Below are 26,621 nucleotides of genomic sequence, written 5' to 3' on the forward strand. Positions count from 1 at the left end.
GAAAGGTGGCTGAAGTCAGTGACCACTTACTGAGGGAGGACTCAGATATACACATATCCACAAAATATGCTCCCCTAAGCCCTAGTTCGTAAAGAGACTGGGCTATAAACACCACTCAGAGCTTCCATAATTAGTTTTCTATTGCTGTCAGTTCCCTATCCCATTCTATCCATGGCAGAGGACAGAGATGCTCTACATGATCTAGAAGAGGACTGTTATGCCAGGCCCAGTGACAGAAATTCAGTGAGTCTGCTGTGAGACTAAATCTGGGTTTGAAGCATATGAATGACCATCTTTGGTGACCATTGTGCTTGGCAGATTGGCACACGGTACTTGCTAGAAAAGAAACGGAGCCTATATGGAAGGTTGTCTCTGAAGATGACACTATAAACAGTTCTGTTCTTCGTGATCCCACCTGGAGGGTTTTCTGCAAGAGGATAAGTCTGTTGTTTACACTTGTATGACTGGATGCAGAAATTAACTATTTTAAGTTTCATAATTAACCATGGTGGACATCTGTAATGATTTCTGAACATGGAATTCTGTCTTAGTTATTGCTGGATATTAGAATTCTGAATGTGTTTCTTCAGTAACAGGATTGCTGTTAGTAAAAAGCAGGGAGGAAAAAACCTGGCAGAAATGAAACCATTAAAGACACAGTGGTTGTTCAGAGAAAATTCCTCAAAGGGGAAAAATGGGAACACAGGAGATCAAAGGGAATTATAGCTGTTTAAAGATGGATGAGGAGAAGAAGAAAAGGCATTTTCTGGACTAGATAGATAGCATTCTGGGATAAATAGTACTGATTTGTCTGAGAAATCTAGGCTTCTCTTCCTCAGCATCAAAGGGAGGAAGCCTCAGGTCCAATAGACTGGCACATGGACTTTGGAAACATTTTCATGCACACAAATGCACACAGACAGACATATACATATACATATTTTATATGGAAAATATTTCTATGTATTTTAAATGGTTGTGTACACAGACACATATGTATATGCATGCATGTTTGTGAACTGTAGTAGAAAGTTTTCCATTTTTTTTAGCCCGCAGATAGTACGTTTCTAACCATTGATACCGTGGAAGCAAAGTGCAGCATCAAAACTGCCAAAGTACTGTTGACTTGTAACAGTAAGAATACCTCACATGGCCCTTATGAGGTTCACTGTAACATACAAACTCAAGTATTGTCTTCTTTCTTAGCAATCTAGGCTTTTTTTTTTTCTTGCATAGATTTTTTTCATGCTCTACTTTTCAAGTGAACACTTGTTTTCTGAGACTGTCCTGAAGGGGCTCAGAAATTCATTTAAATCCATAGTGCAAGAAGGCAGGTTAATATGGCCACTAAAACGCTTTTGACACAACAACTTTTAATGTGAATATGTTCAGAAAAGTCTCCACATGTCTGTGGGATTTCTTAAATACATTTGTATCTCTTTTTTTTTTCCCCCCCCTCCCCCCGTATCTGAGTCATAATCTGGAGGATATTTTGCAGTAGCTTACTGCTGTGGATGACTGTATCATGCACATTAAACAAGAGTTGCTACTGTTCACTTTAAGCCAGCTCAAAATCTGTATACTCATTCAACTTTTTTCTCCAAACAATATACATCATTCTGAGCAGCTTCTATAAACAGACCAAGTTTTGCTTGCTATAGCAACACACCTCCAATAAGTGAATTTTCTGGTTGATTAAACAGAGGAAAAACAATATTTCTTAGATGCTCTGAAAGAAAATCGGGAGATACAGGACACTTGGGTCAATAAACATCTGCTTGTGTTAACCCCAGAATAAGGTCCTCATCCATCCTGGGTGTGATGGTTGCACAAAAGATGAGGGGAAAAAGTAAGAGATAATGATAAAAACTGTATGTTAAATGGAGTCTGGCCCAGCACAGAAAAAAGGTACTGGAGAAAGGTTCTTACCTGCTCATCTGAGGTGTCTGCAATTTGGATATCATAGAATCATAGAATGGTTAGAGTTGGAAGGGACCTTCAAAGGTCATCTAGTCCAACCCCTCTGCAAGGAGCAGGGACATCCCTGACTAGATCAGGTTGCTCAGAGCCTCATCCAGCCTGGCCTTGAATGTTTCCAGTGATGGGGCCTCCACCACCTCTCTGGGTAACCTGTTCCAGTATTCTACAACCCTCATTGTAATTTTTTTTTCCTAATATCTAATCTGAATCTACCTCCCTCTATTTTGAAACCATTATGCGTTGTCCTGTCACAACAGGCCCTACTGAAGAGTTTCTCCTTCTGTTTCCTGTAGGCCCCCTTTAGGTACTGGAAGGTCGCTATAAGGTCTCCCAGAGCCTCCTCTTCTCCAGGCTGAACAGCCCCAACTCTCTCAGCCTGTCCTCATAGGAAAGGTGCTCCAGCCCTCTTATCATCTTTGTGGCCCTCCTCTGGACCTTTTCCAGCTGGTCCATGTCCTTCTTATGCTGGGGGCTCCAGAACTGGACACAGTACTCCAGGTGGGGTCTCACCAGGGCAGAGTAGAGGGGGAGAATCACCTCCCTCGACCTGCTGGCCACGCTTCTCTTGATGCAGCCCAGGATGCGGTTGGCCTTCTGGGTCGCAAGGGCGCATTGCCGGCTCATGTTGAGCTTCTCGTCCACCAGCACTCCCAAGTCCTTCTCCTCAGGGCTGCCCTCGATCCATTCTCCACCTAGCCTGTGTTTGTGCCTGGGATTGCCATGACCCAGGTGCAGGACCTTCCACTTGGCCTGGTTGAACTTCATGAGGTTGGCACAGGCCCTCCACTCCAGCCTGTCAACGTCCCTCTGGATGGCATCCCTCCCTTCCAGCGTGTCAACGACACCACACAGCTTGGTGTCATCAGCAAACTTGCTGAGGGTGCACTCTATCCCACTGTCCATGTCGCCAACTAAGATGTTGAACAGGGCCGGGCCCAACACGGACCCCTGAGGGACGCCACTCATGACCGGTCTCCACATGGACATTGAGCCGTTGACCACCACTCTCTGAGTGCGGCCATCCAGCCAACTCCTTATCCACCGAGTGGTCTGTCCATCAAAGCCATGTCTCTCTAGTTTAGAGAGAAGGATGTCGTGCGGGACAGTGTCAATAGCTTTGCACAAGTCGAGGTAGATGATATCCGTTGCTCGTCCCTTGTCCACCGATGCTGTGACCCTGTCATAGAAGGCCACCAAATTGATCAGGCACGATCTGCCCTTGGTGAAGCCATGTTGGCTGTCACCAACCACCTCTAGATAGATGGGCTAAATGAGATAAACTTACAAAGTAAGTCAGATGAATGCTATTCTGTTTCTCTCCATTAACCATAAAAAGACACTAAATCATCAGCTTGAAGCTAGATATTTACAGTATGAAATCAGGCAATATGAATCCCATGGTTTCTGTGAGTGTGCCTATATTACCTCATCTAATTCTGATTTCTTTAATTTTCTGTCTTACAGAAAAACTGTGGAATGCAGTAGGTTATTTCTGTTAAGGCAAAAAATGAAAATTGTTACCTATAGGTGCGACACAACTTTGTTTAGTGCAAAGAAAAAAGTGATTTCTGCTCAGAGTTGTTTAGAAGCTTTTTCATCATTGCTTGAACATTTTAAAATCAATACCATTATTTTCCTTAAAATGGTCTATTTTCAGGAAGAGAAGTACTTGCTTAGATGAATACTGTCTTGAAGAACTATTTAAAATAATTATTTTTCAGCTTGAAAAATTGGCTTGGAATTTCTGTTAGAAATTCAAACATGGTTTCGAGAGTTGTTTTATAGATTTGTAGATTTTATATATATATCTATATATTTATATTATAGATTTGTAATGCCTGTAAGTGTTCTTTCTGGTCAACGTCATCTCTATGTTAGGCCTCCGTATGTTCTTTTGAGTCACAGCAGAACCTTCTTTTTTTGGGGCCCCTGAGTACAAGAAGGATGATGAGTTGCTGGAGCGCATCCAGGGAAGGGCAACGAAGTTGGTGAGGAGTTTGCAGCACAGGTCTTATAAGGAGCAGCTGAGGGAACTGGGGTTGTTTAGTGCAGAGAAGAGGAGACTGAGGGGAGACCTCATTGCTCTCTACAGCTACCTGAAAGGAGGTTGTAGGAAGGCAGGTGTTGGTCTCTTCTCCCGGATAACTTGTGATAGTACAAGAGGAAATGGCCTCAAGTTGCAGCAGGGGAAGTTTAGGTTGGATATTAGGAAACATTTCTTTACTGAAAGAGTGGTCAGGCACTGGAACAGGCTGCCCAAGGAAGTGGTGGAGTCACCATCCCTGGAGGAGTTCAAAGAACATGTAGATGTGGCACTTCAGGCCATGGTTTAAGTAGGCATGGTGGTGTTAGGTTGATGGTGGGACTTGATGATCTTGGAGGTCTTTCCCAACCTGAATGACTCAAAGATTCTATGATTCTAGGGCCACTAGGATTGAAATATAGGGATTAACCAGCTCTTAATTATTTTTCAGTTAAGACAACTGATATTGGGAAAACATTTTGTGAGGCAAGCAAGTCTGTTCTGGAGGACAAGAAAACTGCACACCTGGACCTGTTCCCTCCTATGTGCGAGCATGTGTGTGTTCCATGTGACCAAAACAGCAATTTTTCCTGCCACAGAATGAGACTCTGCTAAGGCATGTCTGGTGAGATGATGCCATTGCCTGAACTGAGGGAGGTGGATGTTGCATTTCAGTCAAATCAGGGAGTATTTTTGGTCACACAATGAGGAAGCACTATGATTTACTTTGGTGGATCAGAGCACAGACACTTCATCACTGGTTTATGTTCTGTTAAAGTATACTAATAATATACCATTTGTCATTTAAATGAGCTTATTTTAATGTATAATAAAGCATGATTCATGTTGCCTTATACAATTTTATTAGGCTTTTCAGTTTTCATATTTATCTGTTGTTTTTCTTTTGTGTATGTGTATCCCCCATTAGACATGAGGATCAAGGGATGTGATTCTCGTCTAATGGGAAGAAAAATAAGGACAAAAAAAGACCGAATAAAATATTTTTAATTTGTTTCATTGTCACACATATTTTGTTTTTAATAAAAGCAAACCAAACAATAATTTGACCTGTGATAAACAGGGAATAGTATTTCAAACTAGATAACTTAAAATTCATGATAATTATCCTGGTACATCAGCTGAAGTTACACATATCAATCAGCCTTTTACCGGAATGACATGTAACACTCTTGCATACATACAGCTGACCCTTAAATGTGCAGATCAATGGATTTAAAGTTGTGCATGCAAATGCTTGAACCACTGAAGCATAAAATAGATAAACTTGGCCTGAAACTGTAATTTGTTTGTTGAAACACTGTAAAATGAAACATAATCGTAAGTGGAAACATTTTTGCCTTTTAAATGACAACCTCGACTTAACAATGAATCACACTTCTTTCTAAACATTGTTTCATTTCTTGCTCCAAGCAAGATTTAAAAGTTGATTTACTTAAAGCTTGTGTAGGGGAGGTGGAAGGGGTAAATTCCACAGCTGAAGATGGACAAAGGTAGCATTTCTTTGGCAGCAGAAAGTCCGTCATTTTTGTTTGGCAAAAAAAGGGATGCTTGCATTTCTGCAGACATTTGGATTATTAGAAGCAGCCCTAGCAGAAATGAATGAATGGACAGCGTGCAGGTGAAATCTGAATGCACATCAGATGGCTCTGAAATGTGTAAAACGATTGTCCTCAGATAGGACGCGGTCCCATATTGCATGCATTTAGCTCTCTGGATGTGATGAGTCATACGGACCCCAATGTGAATACTCGTGTGTAAAACTGAGACTTGAGTGTTTACAATGATATCACCACAGCAGTTCAGATCAGTCTAGTGTTTTAAACTTCAGTGTTTTCTTTCTGGGAGATATCACTAAGGTTTAAAAGTGTTGGCAAGCCTGGAGGGAAAGTATTTAATTCTTAAGCAAATAACATTTTAGTATCTTCAGCTCCTGACAGAAATCCCTAATTAGTGTATCTTTTGTTTATAATGATATAGTATATCTTCTGTTTATAAAGACAGATAGTATATCTCAAATGTGCATGAGTAGCAACAGAAAGTTCTAAATATTTAATATGTATAAATTACTGCATTATTTTTACTCCCAAACTGATGTCATTTCAGACCCTTATTCAGGCCCATTTGAGAATTTCTGTTTGGGGCATTTTGAAATACCTGAAAGAAACATTTCTATCTGAAAGGTCCTGAAAAAGGACTTTATCAGGGACAATATGCATCTAGAGATTGTGGGAGATGCTCATAAATCAAAAGAAATGAACAGCCAGCATGTCCATTCAGTTCAACTGATGATAGCAGTGCTCGGCACCTCAAAAAATTAGCTTCCTTACCAGGTGCCTAAATAAAGATGAGCCAGTGATTCAAAAATACGAGCTTAGTAAGTCAGTTTCACAAATGTACAGGAATGTTTGCTATAGCATTTCCACCACACATCACAGTCAGGGAGGAAATAGGATGTCTGGAGGTTGTGCCTCTACACTTGACCCTGACACACATAAGCTGCATCTGGAGGTTTGTGGGGTTGGATTCCATGTACAAAGGCCTGGGATGCACCGTCATTTCCAGGACTGCAGGCTGAATCAATGTTGTTATTTACAGAGAAACTTTTCTCCATATGGAAGGCTTTCCTTCTAGGAAGGTTTAAAACCTACCAACTGGCTCTGTTCTGCTCTTCCAGTGCTCTTGTATGGATTACAGTGGAACAGTCAGGAGCCTATTTCTCTCTTTGCTAACACAAGTACTGAGGAGGGTTTTACAAGACCCATCAGTGAATGTTGCAATCCAGGCATATGCTACAGCAAATCACAATCACTTTGAAAGCAAGTGATTTCAGTGGGGAGTTTTTCAAAACACATGGTGCGGTGTGGTCTTTGGCACGTAGATCTTCAAGCAAGGAAAAAAAATCAGGAAAATTAAAATAAAACAAATTTAGATTAATGTAATCTCAGAGTTATGAATATATATGTTCAAACTTTAGGAAATTGTTTTTTTCAGCCTTACATCAACTCAGCTGTTTTGCATATGTTGGCCTTGGTTATCAGTTCTGCTCTGGTTTTGGGGCATAGATGTTTTTAATATTTGTCTCATATCTCTGAGATTTACAATTGATATGTCTACTTTAATACTTTTGATAACATATAATATTTATCTCCTAAATCTCTGGGACAGTGGCCATCAACCCATTCTTGTGCTGGTAAAACTAAATTTATGTACATATGTATGCGCGTATGAAAACATGCATAAGTGTGGATCTTATTTTAGAAGAATAGAATCACAGAATCTTTAAGGTTGGGAAAGATCTCCAAGATCATCAAGTCCAACCATCAACCTGACAAACACCATCATGCCTACTAAACCATGTCCTGAAGTGCCACGTCTACATGGTTTTTTTAACACCTTCAGGGAAGTTGAATTCACCACTTCCTTGGGCAGCCTGTTTCAGTGCCTGATCACTCAACCTCCTTTCAGGTAGCTGTAGAGAGTGATAAGGTCCTCATCTCATCTTCTCTGCACTAAACAATCCCAGTTCTCTCAGCTGCTCCTATAAGACGTATGCTCCAGACCCCTCACCAGCAGTTGTCCTGCACATGCCAGGTGAACATATTTTGTGACCATGCCTCCTTGGTGCAATCTGTAGGTATAGGACCTATCTAACAGGATCGTATTACCCACTGGGGAGGATGACTGTTATGAGAAGATTCTGGCTTTGCCCACGCCTGGCCTTGGAGGACCGGAGTTGCACAGAACAGCAGAGGCTGGCAGGTGCCTCTGGAGTGGGTCCAGTCCTGCTCCCAGCTCAGGGCAATGTCCAGCTGCATTTTTAACATCTCTGTAGATGGAGACTCTGTGGTTGTTCAGGACAACCTGCTTCAGTGTGCCATCTAATGCATTTTTTTCTTATGTTTAAATGGAATTTCCTGTGTTTCATTTTGTGCCCTTTTGCCTTGAGCCCTGTCAGTGGGCACTACTGTGAAGAGCCTGGCTGCACCATCTTTACTCCCTCCACGAGATGTTTAAGTACATGGATTAAGATCCTCCCTGAACCTTCCCTTCTCCGGGCTGAACAGCCCCAGCTTTCGGCCTGCCTTCACATCAGATGTTCAAATCCGTTAATCCCCTCCGTGGCCCTGCATTTCTGCCTTTAGGTCTAAACTCCTCACGCCTAACGGAAGCTATGCCCCTAACCGACAGCTTTCGGCAGAGGCGCTGGCAGGCGACGGGGCAGTGGCAGGCACCGCTCAGCTATGGCCGCCGGAGCGCCTGCCACAGAGCCCTGCAAAACGGTCACCTCCCAGCCTGCGACGGGACAGGGTTATGAAGGGAAGCCTTTGCCTGGCAGCCCTCATGGTATGAGGGGAGGGAGACGTGTATAGGAAAGCAACCCTACTGCCTGCCCGCTCCTGGGCCGAGAGCGGGGAGAAAGTGCTCAACTGCCCTCCCCCTCTCCTGCCCCACTGCTTCCCCCCCGCCCCCGAACGGAGAGCGAGAGACTTCGCCGCTCGCTGTCCCGCCCGGAACGGCTTGTACCATTCCCTTCATGTGGGAGGGGGGAAGAGGGAGCGCAGCCTCAGCTATCTCAGTACCCTGCTACTGCACGCCCCCCCTCTCCCGCTCGTGGGGTGGCGCCGTCCTGGCGCCGCGCGCGCGCGGGGCTGCCGGGTGCGCGGCCGCCAGCCGGGCGGTAGCGCGGCCGCCTCTTCCCGCCTCTGCTTCCCCCACCCTCCGCCGCAGCGCGCGGCCCCGCCCCGGCCGCCATGTTGCGGCGGCGGCGGGAGAGGCGGCGGGAGCGCGGGCAGCGGCTGGCGCGTACGGAGCATGCACGGCGCGAAGCAGCGTCCCGCGGGCGCGCACCCTGGCCAGTGGGTGCTCATTGCACCAGGTAACCCAGCGGGGCTCCGAGGTGGGAGCAGGCTCTGCCGCAGCTCCGATCTCTCGTTCTCACACCGCGCCCCGCTGCCTGGCCCTGGGGCTGGGCCGTCGCTCGGGCAGGAAACGGGTGCCTTTGTCCAAGGGCCGGGGCAGGTCTCTGGGCTGCTGTGTGCAGCCAGCCCCAGCCCTGGTGTGGTAAGAACGTTTTGAGACACAGCCTTTACACAAGGCCCTACAGAGTACCTCCCTTCCCACCCCCTCCTCTCCAGGGACCCTATTTCCCTCACTGCATCTATGCGTTTTATTTTTATGTGTTATTAGGGTTTTCCAAAGTTCAGTTCGCCCCTGGTTTGCAAACAGCGTTGTGAGCCTTGGGGAGAGGAGCTGTAGAAGAGGAGTCTTGTCACTGAAGTCCCTTATGGGGCCTCACCATCCCTTGCTTCCATCCCCATAGTCCATGCCTGCTTTTTTTTTTTTTTTTGAAGGAAATGGTTTACTGCCCTAAGCCTCAGCTTTAAAACAAACCCCTTGGAAACTGTAAGTGCTAAGCCAGAGTGAGATCTCTTCAGCTCTTCCTCTCTGTAGGCTAAAGAAGCAGACCTGCATGTGTCAGCTCTGCAGATGCAGTATACACAAGGCCTTAAACATGTGTAGGCTTAGTTTCTCTCACTTAGCACTGAATAAATGGGAAGATGCTTTTCCCCCTTTACATTTATTTCTGTCTAGTATCAGGTTTTAAATTTTTAGATTCGCAGAAGATTTTTGTGTTAGAAGAAGATGAGTGAAACAGGATGTGCTCAAACTCCAAGACAGTATGAGGAAGGAGGCATTTCATAAGTGCTTCTTTTAGTTTGATTTCCTAAAGAAATGCAGCTTCCATAATGATCTGTGGATCAGCTTTTGTACTGTGCCTACTTCTTACCCCACCCAAAACTTTTGAGTGTTAATTTCAACGAACTACGACACCTGATAAAAAGGAGGAGCACTTTAGAGTAATTTTATGAGCTTTGTGTAAATGTCTGCGATAATGTGAGAAATGCTATAAATGGCACCACTGAAGGAAAGGTATGGCAAAAGCTTAGTTCAGCAAAGTTTCACAACAAGACAGGAGCTCAATCTTGAGACATGCATCTGTAAGAAACCAGGCTTCTCTAGTTACATGAGAAACAGAACCAATTGTTATGATTTCAGTGATTCCTCTCTTCCTCTGGGTTTAGGTTTTCAATTCCACCCTTTGGTATCTGGCATGCTTGATGCCTAAGAAAGGAATTTATAAGTGAGGAATTCCTTTTTTTTTAATATTGACTCTCTGCAGACTAGGATTTAAAGCTGAATTTTGTGTCAGATCGCTGGCAATGCCAACAGATGTCCATACTGTGCAAATATTTACAAATATCCTTAACTTATGCATGAGTAGTCAGTTTTGTGCAGGAAGTTAAATTCTTCAGTAAGTGTTTGCAGGATTGGAGCCAGAGCTTGTAACTTTCATGAAGCCAGACAGTTTGTATTACCAATTATGCCAGCACAGCTCTGACAAAATTTATATAGTACTCCAGACCTGTAAGGAAGTTTATTAAACCTTAATAGAACCTCAAAGCACATAGTGATTTTTTAAAAAGTCTGTGGCTGATAATTTCAGAACTCCATGGCTGATGACACTTGCGAATCTTATGAAGACAACTGCTGAAATGAAGTAGATTAAATTATTTTAGTTTGGTTTTAACTTTTTTTTCAGAAAAGAGAATTTTAAATTTAACGTCTATCACTTTTCGAAGTTTTGCATTTCTTAAGTGCTTTGTTGAATGGATCTCAGAAGTTCTTCATTGTCTGTTTAGCAGAATTTGTAGTAAGAAGACTGATTACTTTTAGGAATGGAGATGGATGCAGTTGGATTTGTAACAAAAAATACTTTTTCTTTGACTATGTTAAATTTTATTCATATGGGAACCCATATTTTCATAATACTTGCTTGGCATTCTGCTACCTACATGCATAAAAATGACTGTAAATTCTGGTTCTGGATGTCAGTTTAATACCATTTGTAATAAGTCTTACCAACACCACCTAGGTGCAAATAGCCTATTTATCGTCTTGTATCTCTGGCCATTATCCTGTGCATAGTGAGAGGAAGGAGCAAGGTGTGTTTTCATGCTGTGCGAGAAGCTCCAAAACTTTTCATGCTGTGCAAGAAGCTCCAAAACATTTCAAGGCACTTTCTAAGGTCCTGGTTTCAAGTGCTTGAAGTACTTTGAACTGCACATCTGGGTAGTCTGCCTCCTGGAACTGCTTGTAAGGTTAATGCTATATAACATCCTACACAACCTAGTAGCATCTCCACTTGGATGTATGCCATTCATCTTGCCTTGATTGTGACATCTTAGAAGTTTCTGTATGGATGGAGGTGGTAACTAGTTGTGCAAAGAGGCTAGATATCTTAGTCTAAAAAAGAGTGAGGTCTGTCAGAAGTGTAGCAGTGAAACAATGAGAACTGAAATGTGCTTTCTTAAGTACCAGTGTTTTTCAATCATTCAGACTGTTAGAGGTTCAACAGTAGCTTCCTAAAACGAGGCAAAGATATGGATAGAGTTCTAAGTGATGCATGTGTTGCTCTGATTCCTTGGTTATTTCATCGTTCTGAGAATCTGATTTTGCACAAGTCTCTGACTGTGGTTTAGCTGCTTATGTGACACGTAGAAACACTTAACTGTGTAAAAAGCACAGATAAGAGAAAGGTGAGATTCTTTCTTGTTTGGACTTCAGCAACTGACAACATTGGGTTGTTATGTGGAACACAGCAGCTAAAAAGCAGGCAGATTTTATTTTCTAATTGCCATAGAAAGTGAGCAGAGTATGCTTGTCAGCTTTAGTATTGAAGGTTATAAAATTATTACTAATTTCCTTGTTTCAGTACACATTTATACACTGAGTTATATTGCATAGACAATAAATTATTGCTCTGCTGTTCAGAGCATCTTTGATGACTGAGATAAATTTCAGTTTTGTTTCTGATTTTTTATTGATTTTAGTGTTCTGGAAACAAACAAAGCTCAGAAACAAGGAATCTCCTCTGTCCATGTTCTTTGTCGAAAGTCATGATTATGGTTAGAGGAGTAATGCAGTTTGAGTGGTTATTTTACCAATTATGGGTGTTATCACAGCCCTCTTGAACTGTTCTAGAGGGCCAGACTCTGTCACTTTCTGTTGCAAGTGGTTAACTCTGTCATTGTATTTCCAGTACTGTAAAACTTTGATTGTTAGTGTCCATCTCATGCCTACACATCATAGGACAGAGCTACAAACCACACAGCTCAGCAGGAATTTTGCATTGATTATAAGGTGAGTGAAGGTGGGAAGGGGCAGCAGAGTTGCCTGAGCTGAGAGGCAGAGTTGATGTTCAGTCAGCAGGCCAGTCACCCTGTGCTTCATTTCAATCAGTCTTTGCCTACCCTTCTTCTTTCCTACGGCAGTGAAAGAGCCTCGTTCACTGTCCTTATTGGTAGCAGCCTGACCACAGTCTCTGATCTCACCAGCCCTTTGCCACATCAAGACACTTAGGTTGTTTAACATGGGTCAGTCACACAAGGGAAGTCGGAGTAGGAAGGGGAAACAAGAGCCTCAGATGGTCATACCTGGGCTGGCTGGTGAGCAACTTCTAGGTAAAGTAGCAAATTTTACCTTTAGAAATGGTAGCCTGCCCTTGTCTTGGTGAGAGCTCTTGTGACAGTGTTTCTGCTGATACTTATTTTTTCCCATGGAGGCAAGACGATTTGATATGCAAATACAATCATATTTTTGTTTTGTTTTCATAAGCATAATTTTTCCTGTGTTAGAGATTGAAACACCAGTGGCAGGACAAAGGAGGAGGCCTTGGCTTGGGAGTCAGGGGGAAAGGAGTTAGGGAGCATTGCTCTGGTGGAGAAGGTAGGATGAGGAGAGGGTGGTAACCATGCGGATCACTCCTGAAAGGCTTGAAGTCGCTGGTGTACATTGTGCAGCCTTATCATGGACATTTAGAGGAAGGTTGAGAATTGTATGTGAGTAGTCAAGAGAGAGAATGATGAACAAAAGGGAAGAGGGTAGATGGAGGGATTAGACATATGGAGGGATGGGATGAGGACCAAGTAGGCAGAAAACTTGGTGAGGACAGAAAATTTGGTGAGGACAGAAAACTTGAGGCATGTGGGTAAGGGTAGAGGTGTGCATGCTGAGCTCAAAATAGAGTTGACTCTTTGGGCAGTTTCTCTAGTTGCAGATTAACTATGCTGTGGATGTACAGGCACCAGATTTGGCCTAGAGCAGACTCAGCTCAGCACTAACAGTTTATTAGTTCAAGTGCTGTGCCATGTTAACACATCTCTGCTATTTCCAGGACCAGCTTTGCAGTGCAGCTGCTTTCAGACAGTATCTGAAGTAATAAGTCCTAATGGACCCAAGCTGGCTCTGTGTAGACCCACTTGGGTGTTTCTGTGCTGTGCTCTGCGTTCCAGGGGATTTTATTAGCTTGGCTGGAAATCCAGATCTGAACTTGCTTTGTGCAGGGTAGTTGATGTAGATGGTTAAGAAGACCTCCCGAATGTGGAGTTCTGAAGGAACAGTGGTAGAGAGACACCAAAGTACTAGTAAGTCCTGAAGGACCTATGTGGACTTCATTGGTGGGTGGCTGAGTTTCCAGATTGTGCTTTTCTGCATTTCTCTTAGTAGTTGGATAATCGGGGATGTTATGTTACCCATGTGTCTGAGCCCCCCTTACCCTTGAGAATATACAGCTTTCTATACATGTTGTATTGGTCTAGCTATTGAACAGGTATAAGGGAAAAGAAGTAGCACCTAAAAATTAAAACCTGGCCATCTCACAGCTAGAAAGTTGCTAATGATGTGCTTTAGTGGAGGGGATTCTGTCTATGTTTACTCAGTATTCATGTACATTTAAAAAAAATCTTACTACCTGAACGAATGATATGTTTTTTTTTTAAATATGTGCATAGGAAAATTGTACTTGCTTTGTGAGGTGAGCCCATGGAACTACCATTTTTAATGTTTTCTCTGAAAATCATAAGAACTAGAAATTATTTTCTAGAAAGAGAAATAATACTGAGACCCCACTTAATTGTGGAGTTCTAAAGGCAGGGTTCTGGAAAACCCTGAAATACTGCAGTAAAGTCACTGTGTGTGACATAGATCTGATCTGGGCTCTGTATAACAAATAAAACTTCTTTCGTAATGGCTTCAGACTGGTCTTACCGGTGGCAACCAAAATCACACCACCTGCTTAACAGGGTGAGTGCGAAGGGCAGTCTCTTTTCAGTACACTTTCTCAGGGATAGGTGTTATGTCAGAACTGGAACTATTTTTATCCTTCACTGGTTTTAGCAAAGAGGTCAGGAATTGAAGGCAGTTTTCTAAGTCTGCCTAGAGTCCCACTCTACACCTCAACTTAAGGCCGCTGTATTTAATTTGTTCTGTGGTTGTCTGTATTAGGAAAAGAAGTAGGGGTTAGCTGCAAGCTGAAAATTATTTTCAACTTTTCTTTTTCTGAACGAGACAAGTTTAGATGACTACATTTTTTCAGTCTGCTGTTTTCTTAAAGAGTAAATTGATTAGCTTTTATTGTTTTATGGGAACTGCCATATGAATAACACTGGAAGGATTGCAAGGGGGAGGGAAATTTAACAATCCTATTATTTTTAGGAATTACTTATTTAAAAATAAAAGGAGCCAGTTTCACATGAGACTTGGCAAGTTGTTTGAACAAATCTCATGTATGCCAAAAGTCAGATGGAGGCAGAAATAAATGGACTGTGATGCCAAACCATAGGGCATCAGCATACATTAAATTAATCCTTCATTCTTTCAGATGAGACTAAGGAACTTTTGTCTCCTTGCAACAACAGAGGAAGCATTTGACTTGAAAAATTTGGGTCATATTGAGAGAAGATGTCATAGCAAAAGAAGCTGTGGAATACTTAATGCGTAAAAGTAATTTGCTTTAAAATCTGAAGTAGGCAGGTTTTATATATATTTTTTTCCATTCTCACACCTTGCACTTAAACCGCCTTGATACATGCTTTTATTTAGCATTTAAAAAACTGTTAAATTTATCTGCTGCAAAATAGACCACACTGCTGGGCTGTTGGGAAGCTGGATTCAGAAGTTATAATGAATGTCAAAATTGAGCAGGATACTTCCACAATAATTTAGATGAACTTGGAAATAATGTTGACAATAAACAAATACGTATGGTTTTTAATAGCTGACTTAAAACATTAGAAAAATTATATAAAATATGTGCACATGTTTATATATCTTCTTAATAAGGTGAATATGAATACACTTATTTTAGAAGTTAGCAGTCTGGACATATTTTACTTAACCTCCCCCTAAATTGGCATTTGCATTTCCTGAAACAAAGCCTTTTGCCTGCAGGTAATTTGCACCATTTTGTATATGTCATATCTTAAAAGGCATACTGACCTCAGCTGTGTATAAAGCAGATATTAACTGGCAAGCTAAGGAGCCAAAAGGAAGCGTAGCAAATAAAATAACTGAAAAGAGATGTTTTAATGTGTAACACCATCTCCTACTTATGCTTTCTGCCATCTGGCTTGGAAGAGACCAACTTATGCCAACTTAGGCCTCTCTGCACATGGGAATAGGGCTGATTCAGCCAGTAATAAAGCTGCACCAGTGCTGACCCTATAAATATCAAGAAGGGAAGTCTGAAGTTTTTATCCTTTCAAGTGATAACTTGTTCTTGAACTTCTCAAGATTGACCTCTCCTTCATTGAGCTCAGACTCCTGCATGATCTTCCTTGCATCTAGATTTCAGTAATGAATGAATTACTACTGTCCATTGCTGCCAGTGAGTCCGTAAATGTGTGTTTTTGTCTTAAGAAGTGAATTGTGCCAGCATAAGGGGAAGCCAAAAGATGCTCTCAGGCAGAAGTCTTAATATTTAGCTCTATTGCAAAGCCGTGTACTGGAGCAAAAGACTACTTCAGCTGTGTAGTAGCATTTCCATGTGAAGTTTTGCTCAAGATAGAAAACGGTGCCATTTTTAGATGTCATTGTATTTTATCAAAGGGTTTTCAGGTGAAGTGGGAGCCAGAAAGAGTTTAAGGGGTGTAAACGATGTCACATGAAACATTATTTCCTTAGGACACCAAATAATAAATGCTGTGATTACCAAACTGATAACCATTCTATCCTTTACAACAGGCACAGCAAAAGTCCCCTCACCGAAGCTAGTACTACGTATGGTCAAGGAGAGGGTAAGGTGGTGAGGTAACATCAAGTTAACGTAACTGAGTAACAACTAGGAAGATATTACCAAAAATCAAGTGTGTGCAAGTGCAAGCCATACCTTATATGTAAGCTCCTGCAAAAGAGGCTGTTTGCAGCGGTCAATCAAGCTGTGTGCCGTTTAGTACTTCCCTGAGAGTACTGTGAGCCAGGGAAGTAAGCATTTAGTCTTGTGGCTCATCTCTTGCTTTCCCACCTCTGTAAAGTCTCATACGATCTAGATTTCTAATTAGCTTGCACTGATCAAAGACCCCAGTGTCACATACAGAGTAGGTTCTATTCTATGCCATCTACTCCTGCCATGGGTTCTGTCCTTTTGGTCCAGTGATCTTGTAACTATATGGTGAGTGAGAATAGCTTAATGATCTGCGTGAAAATCAATATTTCTTTTTTGTGGCTGGTTATTTCTCAGCTGGGTCAGTGGGCTGAGCCGACTTGCCACGTGGCCACAAGATTGCTAGTTCTTATGGCAAGAAAGCAATGGAGGTATGCAACAGAGAGGGAACAGAGGTGGGGACCTTAGGACTGAGCTTTTCAGTGGCCTGTGATCTTTGGTCATTTGAAGCCATTCGTGAAACTGCATCCTCAGTCTGTGCATACTTGAATTCAGTCATTATGCTCATACTTAATCACCTTGTAACTTATAAAAATTGTCAAAAGTTTGGGTGCTACACAGTACTGGATTTATTAATTAATTTTCACTGGGATTATTTCAGAGCGTGCTGCAGGACAGAGGACATGTTGCTTTTATGACTTTAACACAGTCAGTGACTTAAAACCATTTACTTCAGTGTTGACTAGTTCTAAAAAGAACATAAATAAAACGATTATTAGATCTAACGTATCTGAATCCTTAGGCTACATAGTTTCCATAAAATGTCCGTTAAACAAGCTCCATTGTAATGTCTCCATCAGACACACCTTTCGTGCATGGTTAGAACTTAGGGGAATGGAAAAGACTTGTGTAGGTGACGTATGGTTTAATATCTGTTTTTAAATGAAATCTTAACTTTATATTTCCAGACTTTTAAATAATTCTGGTTTTTTTTCAGGGTGATGGTGGTAGGGAAATTTGTGCTCTCAGAGGGCTTTTTCCTCTTACGCAATTGACAGATATTTACAGCCTTTTTGCTTGCTTGGCTGGCAGCTTTTTGCATAGGAATTCCATATAACTTGATATTAGTCTGTTATATATAGTATTCTATAAGCATTTTTGTTTTTTTAAAAAAGGGTGAATAGACCTTGCATCATCCATAACAGTTTCACAGATCATAGTGGGAGTTTTATGTTCTTTTCCAATTTATTCATGTTACTATACTAGCTAGCTAGCACTTTTTTTTTTTAATGGCTAGATTCATTAGTGCCTCATATCTATCCATTGTGGAATGAATTATTGCCAGAAATCCTTTGACAACTGGTTCATTTTCACTTTGTTCTGTTTATATCTTTCATGGAATTTGCCTGGTTGTGTGTCTGACCTCCACGAAATACGATAGGCTTTTCTCCTTTTCTGTAATAGAAAGCTTAGCTTAAGCTTTTACAGTTTCTTTTGCTCAGCTTCAGGATTTTGAGGTTCTATCTATAGACTCCAATACAACTGATGGATATATCACCCACAATTTTGGGCGGACTTTGTGTGATTTGGTTAATGGTGAATGAGCAGTAGACTGTAACTGAAGCAAAGCAGACATACTTATCAGCTCAGTGTTGGCATTTAATTGCCGTGTGTTGTGTTTACCTCAGAACTCCCTCCTTTGGTGTAGCTGTAGTTATGATACTGCATGCAGAGGTGTATGTAAACTCAATGGAGACAATGTTTGCAGGGGATCATACAGGTGGCTTTAGGCTTTAGGCAGGTTCAGCAGCCTCCTGGAAGTGCCTGTCACCTGTCTCCCCTGGCAATTTAGAGAATGACTTCCTAACTGAGATGCCTCCTTGGGACTGGATTAGTTGAGCCCTGTGTATCAGTTTTTTGTATCCTTGTAGTGAATGTTGTCCTAGGAGAATAGCGTGCTGTACTCGCACATCTGTTAGTAAGCTGACCTGTACTGACTGTGTGTTACCTGCAGCTTACAGCTGCAAGACAGTTGGTAGAGAGTATATTATTCAGTCAGAAAGGTCTTACGTCTCTCACTTGTTATTCTTGTAGGTGAACAAGTTTCTCAGGGCTGAGCTATGGAAACTGTTGTAATAAGCGTAGTGCCAATCATCTGATGTTTTCTTTCAGGATTTAACAAAAAAACTCTTCCTGTAATGTCCCTGTTGTCTGCTTATTTTCTGTAAGATTATTTCTTATCTAAATGTGAATCTTAAAAAAAGGACCTGGGTTAACTCTTAGTTTTGCTAGAAAATTGCTGCAGTACTGCTTTTTAAGATGTCTTTATTTATTTACCTGTAAGAGATCCTTGCCGAAATACAAGGACTGATAAATGTAATGACATGAAAGAAATCCAGTTACCTTTCCTGGTGAAAGGCCAGAATACACAGAAGTTGGGTTTGGACACCAAAGTTTAAAAATCCCTTGCTCAGCATTTCCCTAGTAATGAAGTGTTTGAATTCAGATAAATAGGGCCTTCTTCACCCTTAAGGCCACGTTAATATTGCATCCAGTTTTCCAAGCAGGCATTCTCCCAATTGCCTCTTTTTATCTGCCAATTTGACATCTAGCAGAGCCAATCTGTAACAAAAATGTACTTTATCTGCCCCTGGAAATGGAATGGGTCATTGTCTACATTTTTAGGAAATCGAAGGTAAAAGAAACTCAAAGAAACCACTTTTGCCTTTACCCACTCCGCTGCTTCTTGTGTGTGTGTGCATGTGCATGTCCCTTCTAGTAAACCATCTTCTGTGGCAGCTGTGTGGAAAATGTGATGTATACTCTGATTCTATCAGCCTGAGATACTGGGACTGAAGTCTGCAACTCGGGCTGTTCATTAGGGTATGGTCATTGTCCTCTGTGCAGTGATGAACCCCATGGAGCTTGCAGAGGACCAGAGAACTAAATGGACAGAGCTGAGCTTCTCTTCACATGGGAAAGAGCCAAGGCAGCTGCAGGGCCAGGCTGCATATACAAAGGGGCAGAGCAGAGGGTGCTGGGCCTGGGATAGCAGGGGGCAGGCCTTAATGATGGACGGCAGTTATCTGGGTTGGGGAGGCGGAGGATTGATGAGGAAGAGATGGGACACTATCCCTTGTGTTTGTTACATTGAGCTCTCCTTATGTGCAGGTGTTTCGCAGGCTTAGCGGGGATGGATAAGTTCAGTGTGTTACTTGATGATTAGGGAAAGAACATATCAGCTAAATAAAGATGTGAAGTTCATTAAAAACAGCTACATTAGGAGGGATCCTCTACTTAATTGCACACATTATACAAGATGCAACTTAGGGCTCAGCTGGACTCATACCCAGTGTTCATAAATCTATGCATGATGAAAGCAGAGCAAGTGAGCACTAAAAGTTCCTTTGGGTATTTTTTTGCTTTGCTTTTTGTTTTAAATTTTGAAACTCACATTTAGTGTGTATATTTTAACATGTTCATGTGAAACACATTAAAGTAAACACATGCAGTGTGTTTTGTTCACTGTCATTAATCACTGTGGTGTTTTAAAAAGTAACAAAAAATACACTAATGTTAACCTGTAGTCAAGAATTGAAATATACACAGCTTTAGAAATTTGAAGTTTGCCTTTGCCAGGACAAATGTAGCTTGACAACCGTGTCTGTTTATGAATCAGCATATGAAGCAAGTCTGGTTAGCAAATATAGACTTTTTCCTTTAAAAGCCCCTAACTTCTATTGAAACTTTTTAAAGCACTTTTTCAAGCCGCCCAAAGACAGCTAAAAATTCAGGGGAAGAAAATGACTGTAAATTCTCTGAACAACTCTGAAGAACTATTTTTCCCCAACACTTTATCACAAAACACACTTGCTTTTTGAGCCCTGCTTATTTCTGGGCAGTTTCTGTTTGTGGAAGACCTGAGTAACCAAGAGTGGGTGTGAAAGATGAGGGTTATTTGGGGCTTTTTTTTTTTTTTTTTTTGCTACTGAGGTGCCAGTGAGCAGCCTGTGAGAAGTCCACCTGTCCTTTCCAGAGGTGTAGGGGATAGGCTTCCAGCCAGAGTGGAGGACAGGTGGACATTTTCAGTTGTACCTGAGGTTCCTACTTCCCTGTTTTCCATAGAAAGAACTGTACTGTCTCCTCTACAAACCTCCTGGGTACTACTGAAAGGGAAAGGATGATGTGACACTTCTGTTCCTTCCAACAGCCTCCCTCATGAATAGCTGTGCAGCCTGCCTCTGCTCCTCTTCTCTTCTTTCCTCAGCAGCACCGTAACACAAACATCAGCCTCATCCCTGTCAGTCCATTCTCTGGGGTCTGGATACTGGTTTTGTATGTGAAATGCCTTAGTAATTTTCCTTGCTCTGATGAATTCCTATATGAAAGGAATTGGTACAGAACTGGCAGTATGCAAGCTAAGAAAGATGATGCTGTCATGTTACTCTTCACTCAGATATGAAAAGTTGTTTTCATAAATATAAGTTAGACTTTCCCTACAAAGAGAACTTGGATAGAATATAATTAACTGGGGATCCTTATAGATTATTTTTTTTTTCAGACTTGAATCAGCATCCTTGTGGGACCTGTTTCCTTTCTAATTTTTTTTTTAATTTCACAGAGCTATCATACTTTTTTTGCTCTGTTTTTTGTCTTTTTTTTTGCTTAAAGATGCAGAAAAAAGAACAACTGTCAGAGGCTTAAGCCAGAGGTGCTGTATTCTCTCAGCTTCTTTTTCCTGTGGGGGAATTAAATGTGCTTTTTATTTTTCAAGATCATACATAACAGATAAACAAGTGTGCGTATTTTTCACAGAAGTAGCAACCATTCAGGCAATTCCTGCCCCATATTCCTGCATAATCTGACTTCCTGAAAGCTTTAGAGGACCACTGTTTCTTCCCACAAATATTTTACCTTTTGCACTTTTAACTTTTTAATGTCCACACTATGCTTGGCCTGACTTACCAGAGCATTCTCGTTGTCTTTGTGACTAATCAGGGCAACATATCAGTTCATCTCACTTAACTGAGATGTCAAACATAGGAGCCCTCTTGCCTGAGGCTCTCTAGGGGGAAGTGGTTTTCAAAATCTAAATCATCCCCAGGTGCTTATCTTTCCTGTGGTAGAAAGAGAGTGCCAGGAAGTCTGGAATCATAATTTAGGTGCCTTGATCAGGTAGGATGAATTTGGGCTGAGGCATATAACTTTTAAGCAGAAAATATGTGAGTTTTCAAAAAATGTCAGACCAATTAATTCTGAATGTCTCGGAGAAGCATGGCAGAATGTGAAATACCTCTGAATTTAAAAGTTCATGATGTTTTTCTCTCCCCCTACAGAGGCTGCTACTGACCCTCCTAAGACACCTGACAGCGAACCTTTGTTTACAAAATTGCGCAATCCGAGCACAGGCAAGTTTTAGAATTGTCCCACGAGCCTGTTAGTGTTCTGGTTTATTCCTTCCACAACCAAAAGATTTGTATTTTGCAAGCTGAAATAATGATGATAGTGTAAGTCTTAAGTGCCAAAGATACTGCTGATGCCAGATAGTTAATGCTGTGCAAACATTTAGAATTTCTTTTATGATTTTAATTGGTTGAACTGTTTATTCATCAGGAATATTGATGGCACAAAAATGAAGTGTCATTTAAGTTCTGTTTTTAAGTGCGTTAGTTTTGGGGAGCTTAAAGTGTTGGGTGTTGAGCCTGGGCTTTTTTAAAATCCAAATTTAGGCTTCATTGCATTATACTGTAAAATAAGTAGAGTTAGAAAAAAGTGATTCAGTTATACTTACCAAGGTTTTTGAGTAATTTCATTTTTAAATCTAATTTTCTTCTTTCCCTGGTCCAAGTGGTAGTGTCTCTTTTCTCATTCATAGGTGATGAGGCACTTTGAATTCAAAATACATTGGAAACACCTGCAAATGCAGGCGATATAATCACCACCATCCCACAGTTACTTTCTTCTAGTCAGATTGTTCTTTTTCTCGAGGATGTGTTATTATGTGAGTAATGTAATAATTGGAGTTTGAGAGACTGCAACAGAAACTTGCAGTAAGCCTTGATTGGGGTTAACATACTTTGTTTGAAAAAGACGTTTCATGCTGGTTTTTTTTATTCTCTTTCCATAAGTTCTTTTGTTTTCTATAGATTTAGGTTGTATATTTTTGTTTAGAAGTTCACTGCTCATGTTTATATGTTTGTAACTAAAATCTTCAGGTACAATGTCACAATATAGTAACTGCTAGTACTTGAAAGAGAAAAATAATTAAAAACAGTAGATACGGAATGTGAAATCACTTACTCATCATGATACCTGGTTTTTGATTGCTCAGATTTACAGTGGGAATATATAGCTGTGGGTATTTTCCACCTGCTGTATTATGTTGGCTTTCTAATTTGTTATGTTTTTAAAAGCATAGATATTAATTTCCTTTTCTCTGTGGAAGAAGAGATCTATTTACCTTGTAGAATTGAGGAGCTTGGGAAAGGTTTCTGGGGAAAACCTAAAGTACAATGATTGCCTGGGTGTGTTCCTTTAGAATTTACAGGAGCTTATTTATAGACCTGCATAAACTTTCAGTTATGTAGCCTATTGTAAGTGTAGACTCTGAAAATGCAGCAACTAAGAACACCCTATTAATGTATTTTCCTTACAGTTGGGTCTGACAGATGAATTGTTGATGCCAGGTATTCTATAAATACACACTGAAGGACTCAGCACACTATAGAATTCATGCTAACCACTTTATTAAATAAAAGTATGCATGGTCCTTTTTATAGAGAGGTGAAAAGGACAAAATTTCTATCCCTTACAAAGACTGTAAACTAGGATTCAGCCTGCAATTCAGAAGTACCACAAGAAGCATTTTTCAAAGTGCTGAACTAAAAGAAAGGAAATAACCATGCCACAAGACTTAAGCAACTAATTGAAGTGGTAAAGTTGTGAGCAAAGCTGCCTGGATTCTCTCTCCATCCCCTAGAGTTTCTGTCTAACGGAACTGGTGGGAACCTGTGGTGGCTGTCCTTTTAACATAACCAAATAAATTAAGGAACTGGAGTTAGGCAATAGGAATGGTTCCTTTCCTGAGATTTCATAGCTCACCACTGCATTTGGCTAGCACACTTATTGGTAGGAGTCTTTAAGTTGTTCATTGAGCATTTTGTGAGTAGTTTCATATCTGGTGCTGATCAAACTATGGTGTAGACCCTTGCTGAGAAGCACATGGTAATGATTGAAACCTCTGCTCCCCTGTATATCTACTTTTCACTCCTCTCCTCCACTCCCTCAAAGAAAATTTATTATCAGAGAACTGAAAGTATATCCTTAGGTGCGGTTAAACATCTGGTCAGCTTTTTGGATAAAGGGGGAAAAAAATGCATTATCAGTCATTTTTGGGAAGAGATGTGTCAACTCATTTTTGCTGACCTCCCTGTGCAGCTAGGAATCTCTGCAGACTGAGAACAGCAGTGCTGACATCAGCTTGCAGGAGCTTAGACTGAGACTTTTTTTGAGCTAGTCTATGCTAGCAAGTCAGTGCAGCTTTGCAATTTATATGTTTTGAGCAAGACTACGATGTTGTAGTTGCTCTTGTCTCTTGAAGATGGATTGATAACCAAGACAGGACCAGTCCAGCTAGCAGACTCAGCTGACCAAATTTCAGTGGCCCCTTCTGTAGTTCTAGCAATTTCCTGTTTTAAATATGGAAAATGCCAGTCTTGTTTGAAACATGTTCATCACCCGTGCATTATAACCCAGAACTGATGTGTAATGGCAGAGCTGTGCTATGGGTTGGCCTAATATAAAGCTTGCCTTTTCCTTTCCAAACTATTAGAAGATTCTGATGGGCACTTTGAAGCAACTTCTTTTAGCTTCCTTGTTCGCCTTGTCTACCCATACTGAGTCATCAGCAATCCATTCTGATGTACACAAAAGAATGATTTCAAATTGTCAGTTGACGGCTTGAGACTTGTTCCCATAACCCAGAATCTGATATCTTGGAGACAAACATGAGGAAAGAAGAGGGAATTTTCTTGTCTTCCACCTTACCCGTTCAGTACAGATGAAAGCTGATTTCTTGAGTGATTTTGATTTGGGTTTGGATCAAAGGCTTTGTGTTGTAAGATGAACTATTCACACATCTTATTTATTGATGAATTCAGTTTGGTTTATAGAGCTGGTAAATGAACATCTGTGTATAATAGTTTCCTTTGCCAGAGCTTTCTTTGTAGTGAGTTTATGTAGAATGTGTGTATGTCTGTGTGTCTGTATGTATATAAGGCACATTCTTCAGGCGAATTGGGTATTCTTTTGATTTTTGTGAAAGCTTACAAACACAAACCAGATTTCTTTTCAACAGGGGAAGCAACCCTTTACTTATTCAATAGTGGTGCACAGCAGCTGTTCGAAGTAAAAGCTTTTCATGAGGAATATCGTTCCTGGTTTATAGGTGAGACTGTTCAACAAGGTGAGTAATATAACGTATCCTTCCGCCAACTGTAACTAATGTTCATGCACAGACCTTCCCTCTCTCTTCTGGTAAATTTACAGGTGTTTTTCCTAGTTGTTTGAGGCATGCTGCATCATATCCCTACCTTCTGACACACTCGTTTGCCATCTGGATTTAACCAGGGCTAGGGGCTTTGTGGTCTCTCTTTAAGAGGCTGCCTTTGGCAGCCTCAATTAGACAGATGTTCATTTGTCTTTGAGGAAGGGTGGGGGGAGGGAAGTCATTCAATTGTATTTAAACTGTAGTGCCATAAAATACTTAGCTTGCCTTGTCAATCAGACCAGCAAGTCCTCAGTGTAAGTCCTCCACTACGGGAGGGAAAAGGGGCTGGAAGGCCTTAGCTGGCTAAGCAGAGCGGTGTGTTAGAGCTCCAAGTGTTGATATGTATGGTCTTGCTTTCTTTTAATTACTTCTGTAGTCCCTCGTGTGAGTGCTGGGATGTCAGGATAGGCCTACTGTCTGAAGGTGCCATTTCAGTGTTTTGTCTGAAGTGAGCTCGTCTATACCATCCCAGTCATTCTCTGATCCTAGCTTGCCTTTCTGAAAAATAGGAGGAAACTTGTGTAAACTGCTTGTGACAGCTTTAAGAATCCTTTATCAGTAAGGATGTCGTTGGAGTAATGTTTCTCTGCCAGTATGTCCATAGACCAAGCAATAATATTAATTCAGGAGGTGAAGGTATATTTATTTTGTCCTTTTTTAACTGGAAAAAAAGATGATTTATAGTAATAAATAAAAGCAACCCCACCAGACATATGCCTGCTTTAATGGTATTATCCCAAAGCATGTGTTAACTTTTAAACATCCTCTGCAGGTGCATGTAGCAATCCAAGCGGTATGTCTGTGAGCTTTTCTTTGCTCCATCTGGGGGTGAGCCAAAAGACTGGGTCTGCTGCCTGCTCCCAATTATGTCCACATTGTATTCACCCCTTCCCTTTCCAACCTCAGTTTTGGCCCTTGGGAAACTGTTGCCTTAAGGAATCATTGCCTCAGTTTTCTTTAAAAGATATAGGGGGGAAAATTGTTCCTGAATGTTAGGGCTGCTGCATCTCTGAAAGTGTCAGGGGAAGAACATAAAAAAGCTATGTGTTTGCAGTTAAAGCAAATTATCTTGTTATCTGCAGAGATGGGCAGGTCTTTATACACCTATAGTGAGTCTGAACTCTTTAGAACAAATAAAAACACCTCTTCCTGGATGTACCGTGGAAAGCATTTGAATGGAAGCTTTGAGAAAGTGGCTAGTGGGTTTTTTTCTGTCCAGTTTGATTATCTAGGTTTTCATGTTTGTAAGTAGTCCTGGTGCTTGCTTTGCCTTATGCAATGCATCATGTTAGTAATACAGATGTTAGATTGGGTATCGGCTTTGTCCAAACCACGTTCTTCCCACCCTATCTGTTGTTAGTTTTAGGGCCATCACAATAGTATTTCCTTTTCTTTAATTATGTTAATCATGTGAGTTAAAACAAACAAAAAACACCCATTTATTTGCTTTTGGTTTGCTAATTAATGTCAAATTTGTCGTCAATTATTGGATCTCATTAGTGAATTTTCTTAATGTTATATTGTTTCAAATTATCTACAATTATACAAAAAGCCTGACTAAGCCTTTGTCCTGCAATGAGCTCCAGATGGGCAGAGGTGTTTGTTTCAATGGGAGACCAAGTTCTTTCTTTGTGTGTAACTTTGAATGCAACATACTGAGCCATATTTTGTGATCTATTTAAGTTTATTTGGTTCTTTTAGGAAGCTATGTGCAGATTCTCCCATTACAAATGAGAGGCAGCTCTGACTTAACTGGCTCTCAGAATTCTTTCTTGCCCTGCTTAAGTTGGCAGTGTCGCCTTGGCCAATCTTTGAGGTGGAGTATACTG

The 26,621-nt window shown here is 41.1% G+C and overlaps 1 protein-coding gene across 8 annotated transcripts in view; it reads left to right on the plus strand.

The window, feature by feature from the left end:
• Positions 1-8,782: 8,782 nt before the first annotated feature.
• RNASEH2B (ribonuclease H2 subunit B) overlaps positions 8,783-26,621 on the plus strand; it is a 48,420-nt gene continuing 30,581 nt past the window's right edge. For all 8 annotated transcript variants that reach the window (XR_015261688.1, XR_015261687.1, XM_086771897.1 and 5 more), the window contains exons 1-3: positions 8,783-8,900; positions 21,581-21,652; positions 24,601-24,708. Coding sequence is in view for 6 of the 8 variants with exons in the window: in XM_086771897.1 (XP_086628023.1) it covers positions 8,837-8,900; positions 21,581-21,652; positions 24,601-24,708 (244 nt within the window). In the remaining 2 variants the exon portion in view is untranslated. The remainder of the gene's footprint in view (positions 8,901-21,580; positions 21,653-24,600; positions 24,709-26,621) is intronic.

The sequence above is a fragment of the Chlamydotis macqueenii genome, chromosome 1, assembly GCF_036417535.1.
Source record: "Chlamydotis macqueenii isolate bChlMac1 chromosome 1, bChlMac1.mat, whole genome shotgun sequence".
Classification (NCBI taxonomy): domain Eukaryota; kingdom Metazoa; phylum Chordata; class Aves; order Otidiformes; family Otididae; genus Chlamydotis; species Chlamydotis macqueenii.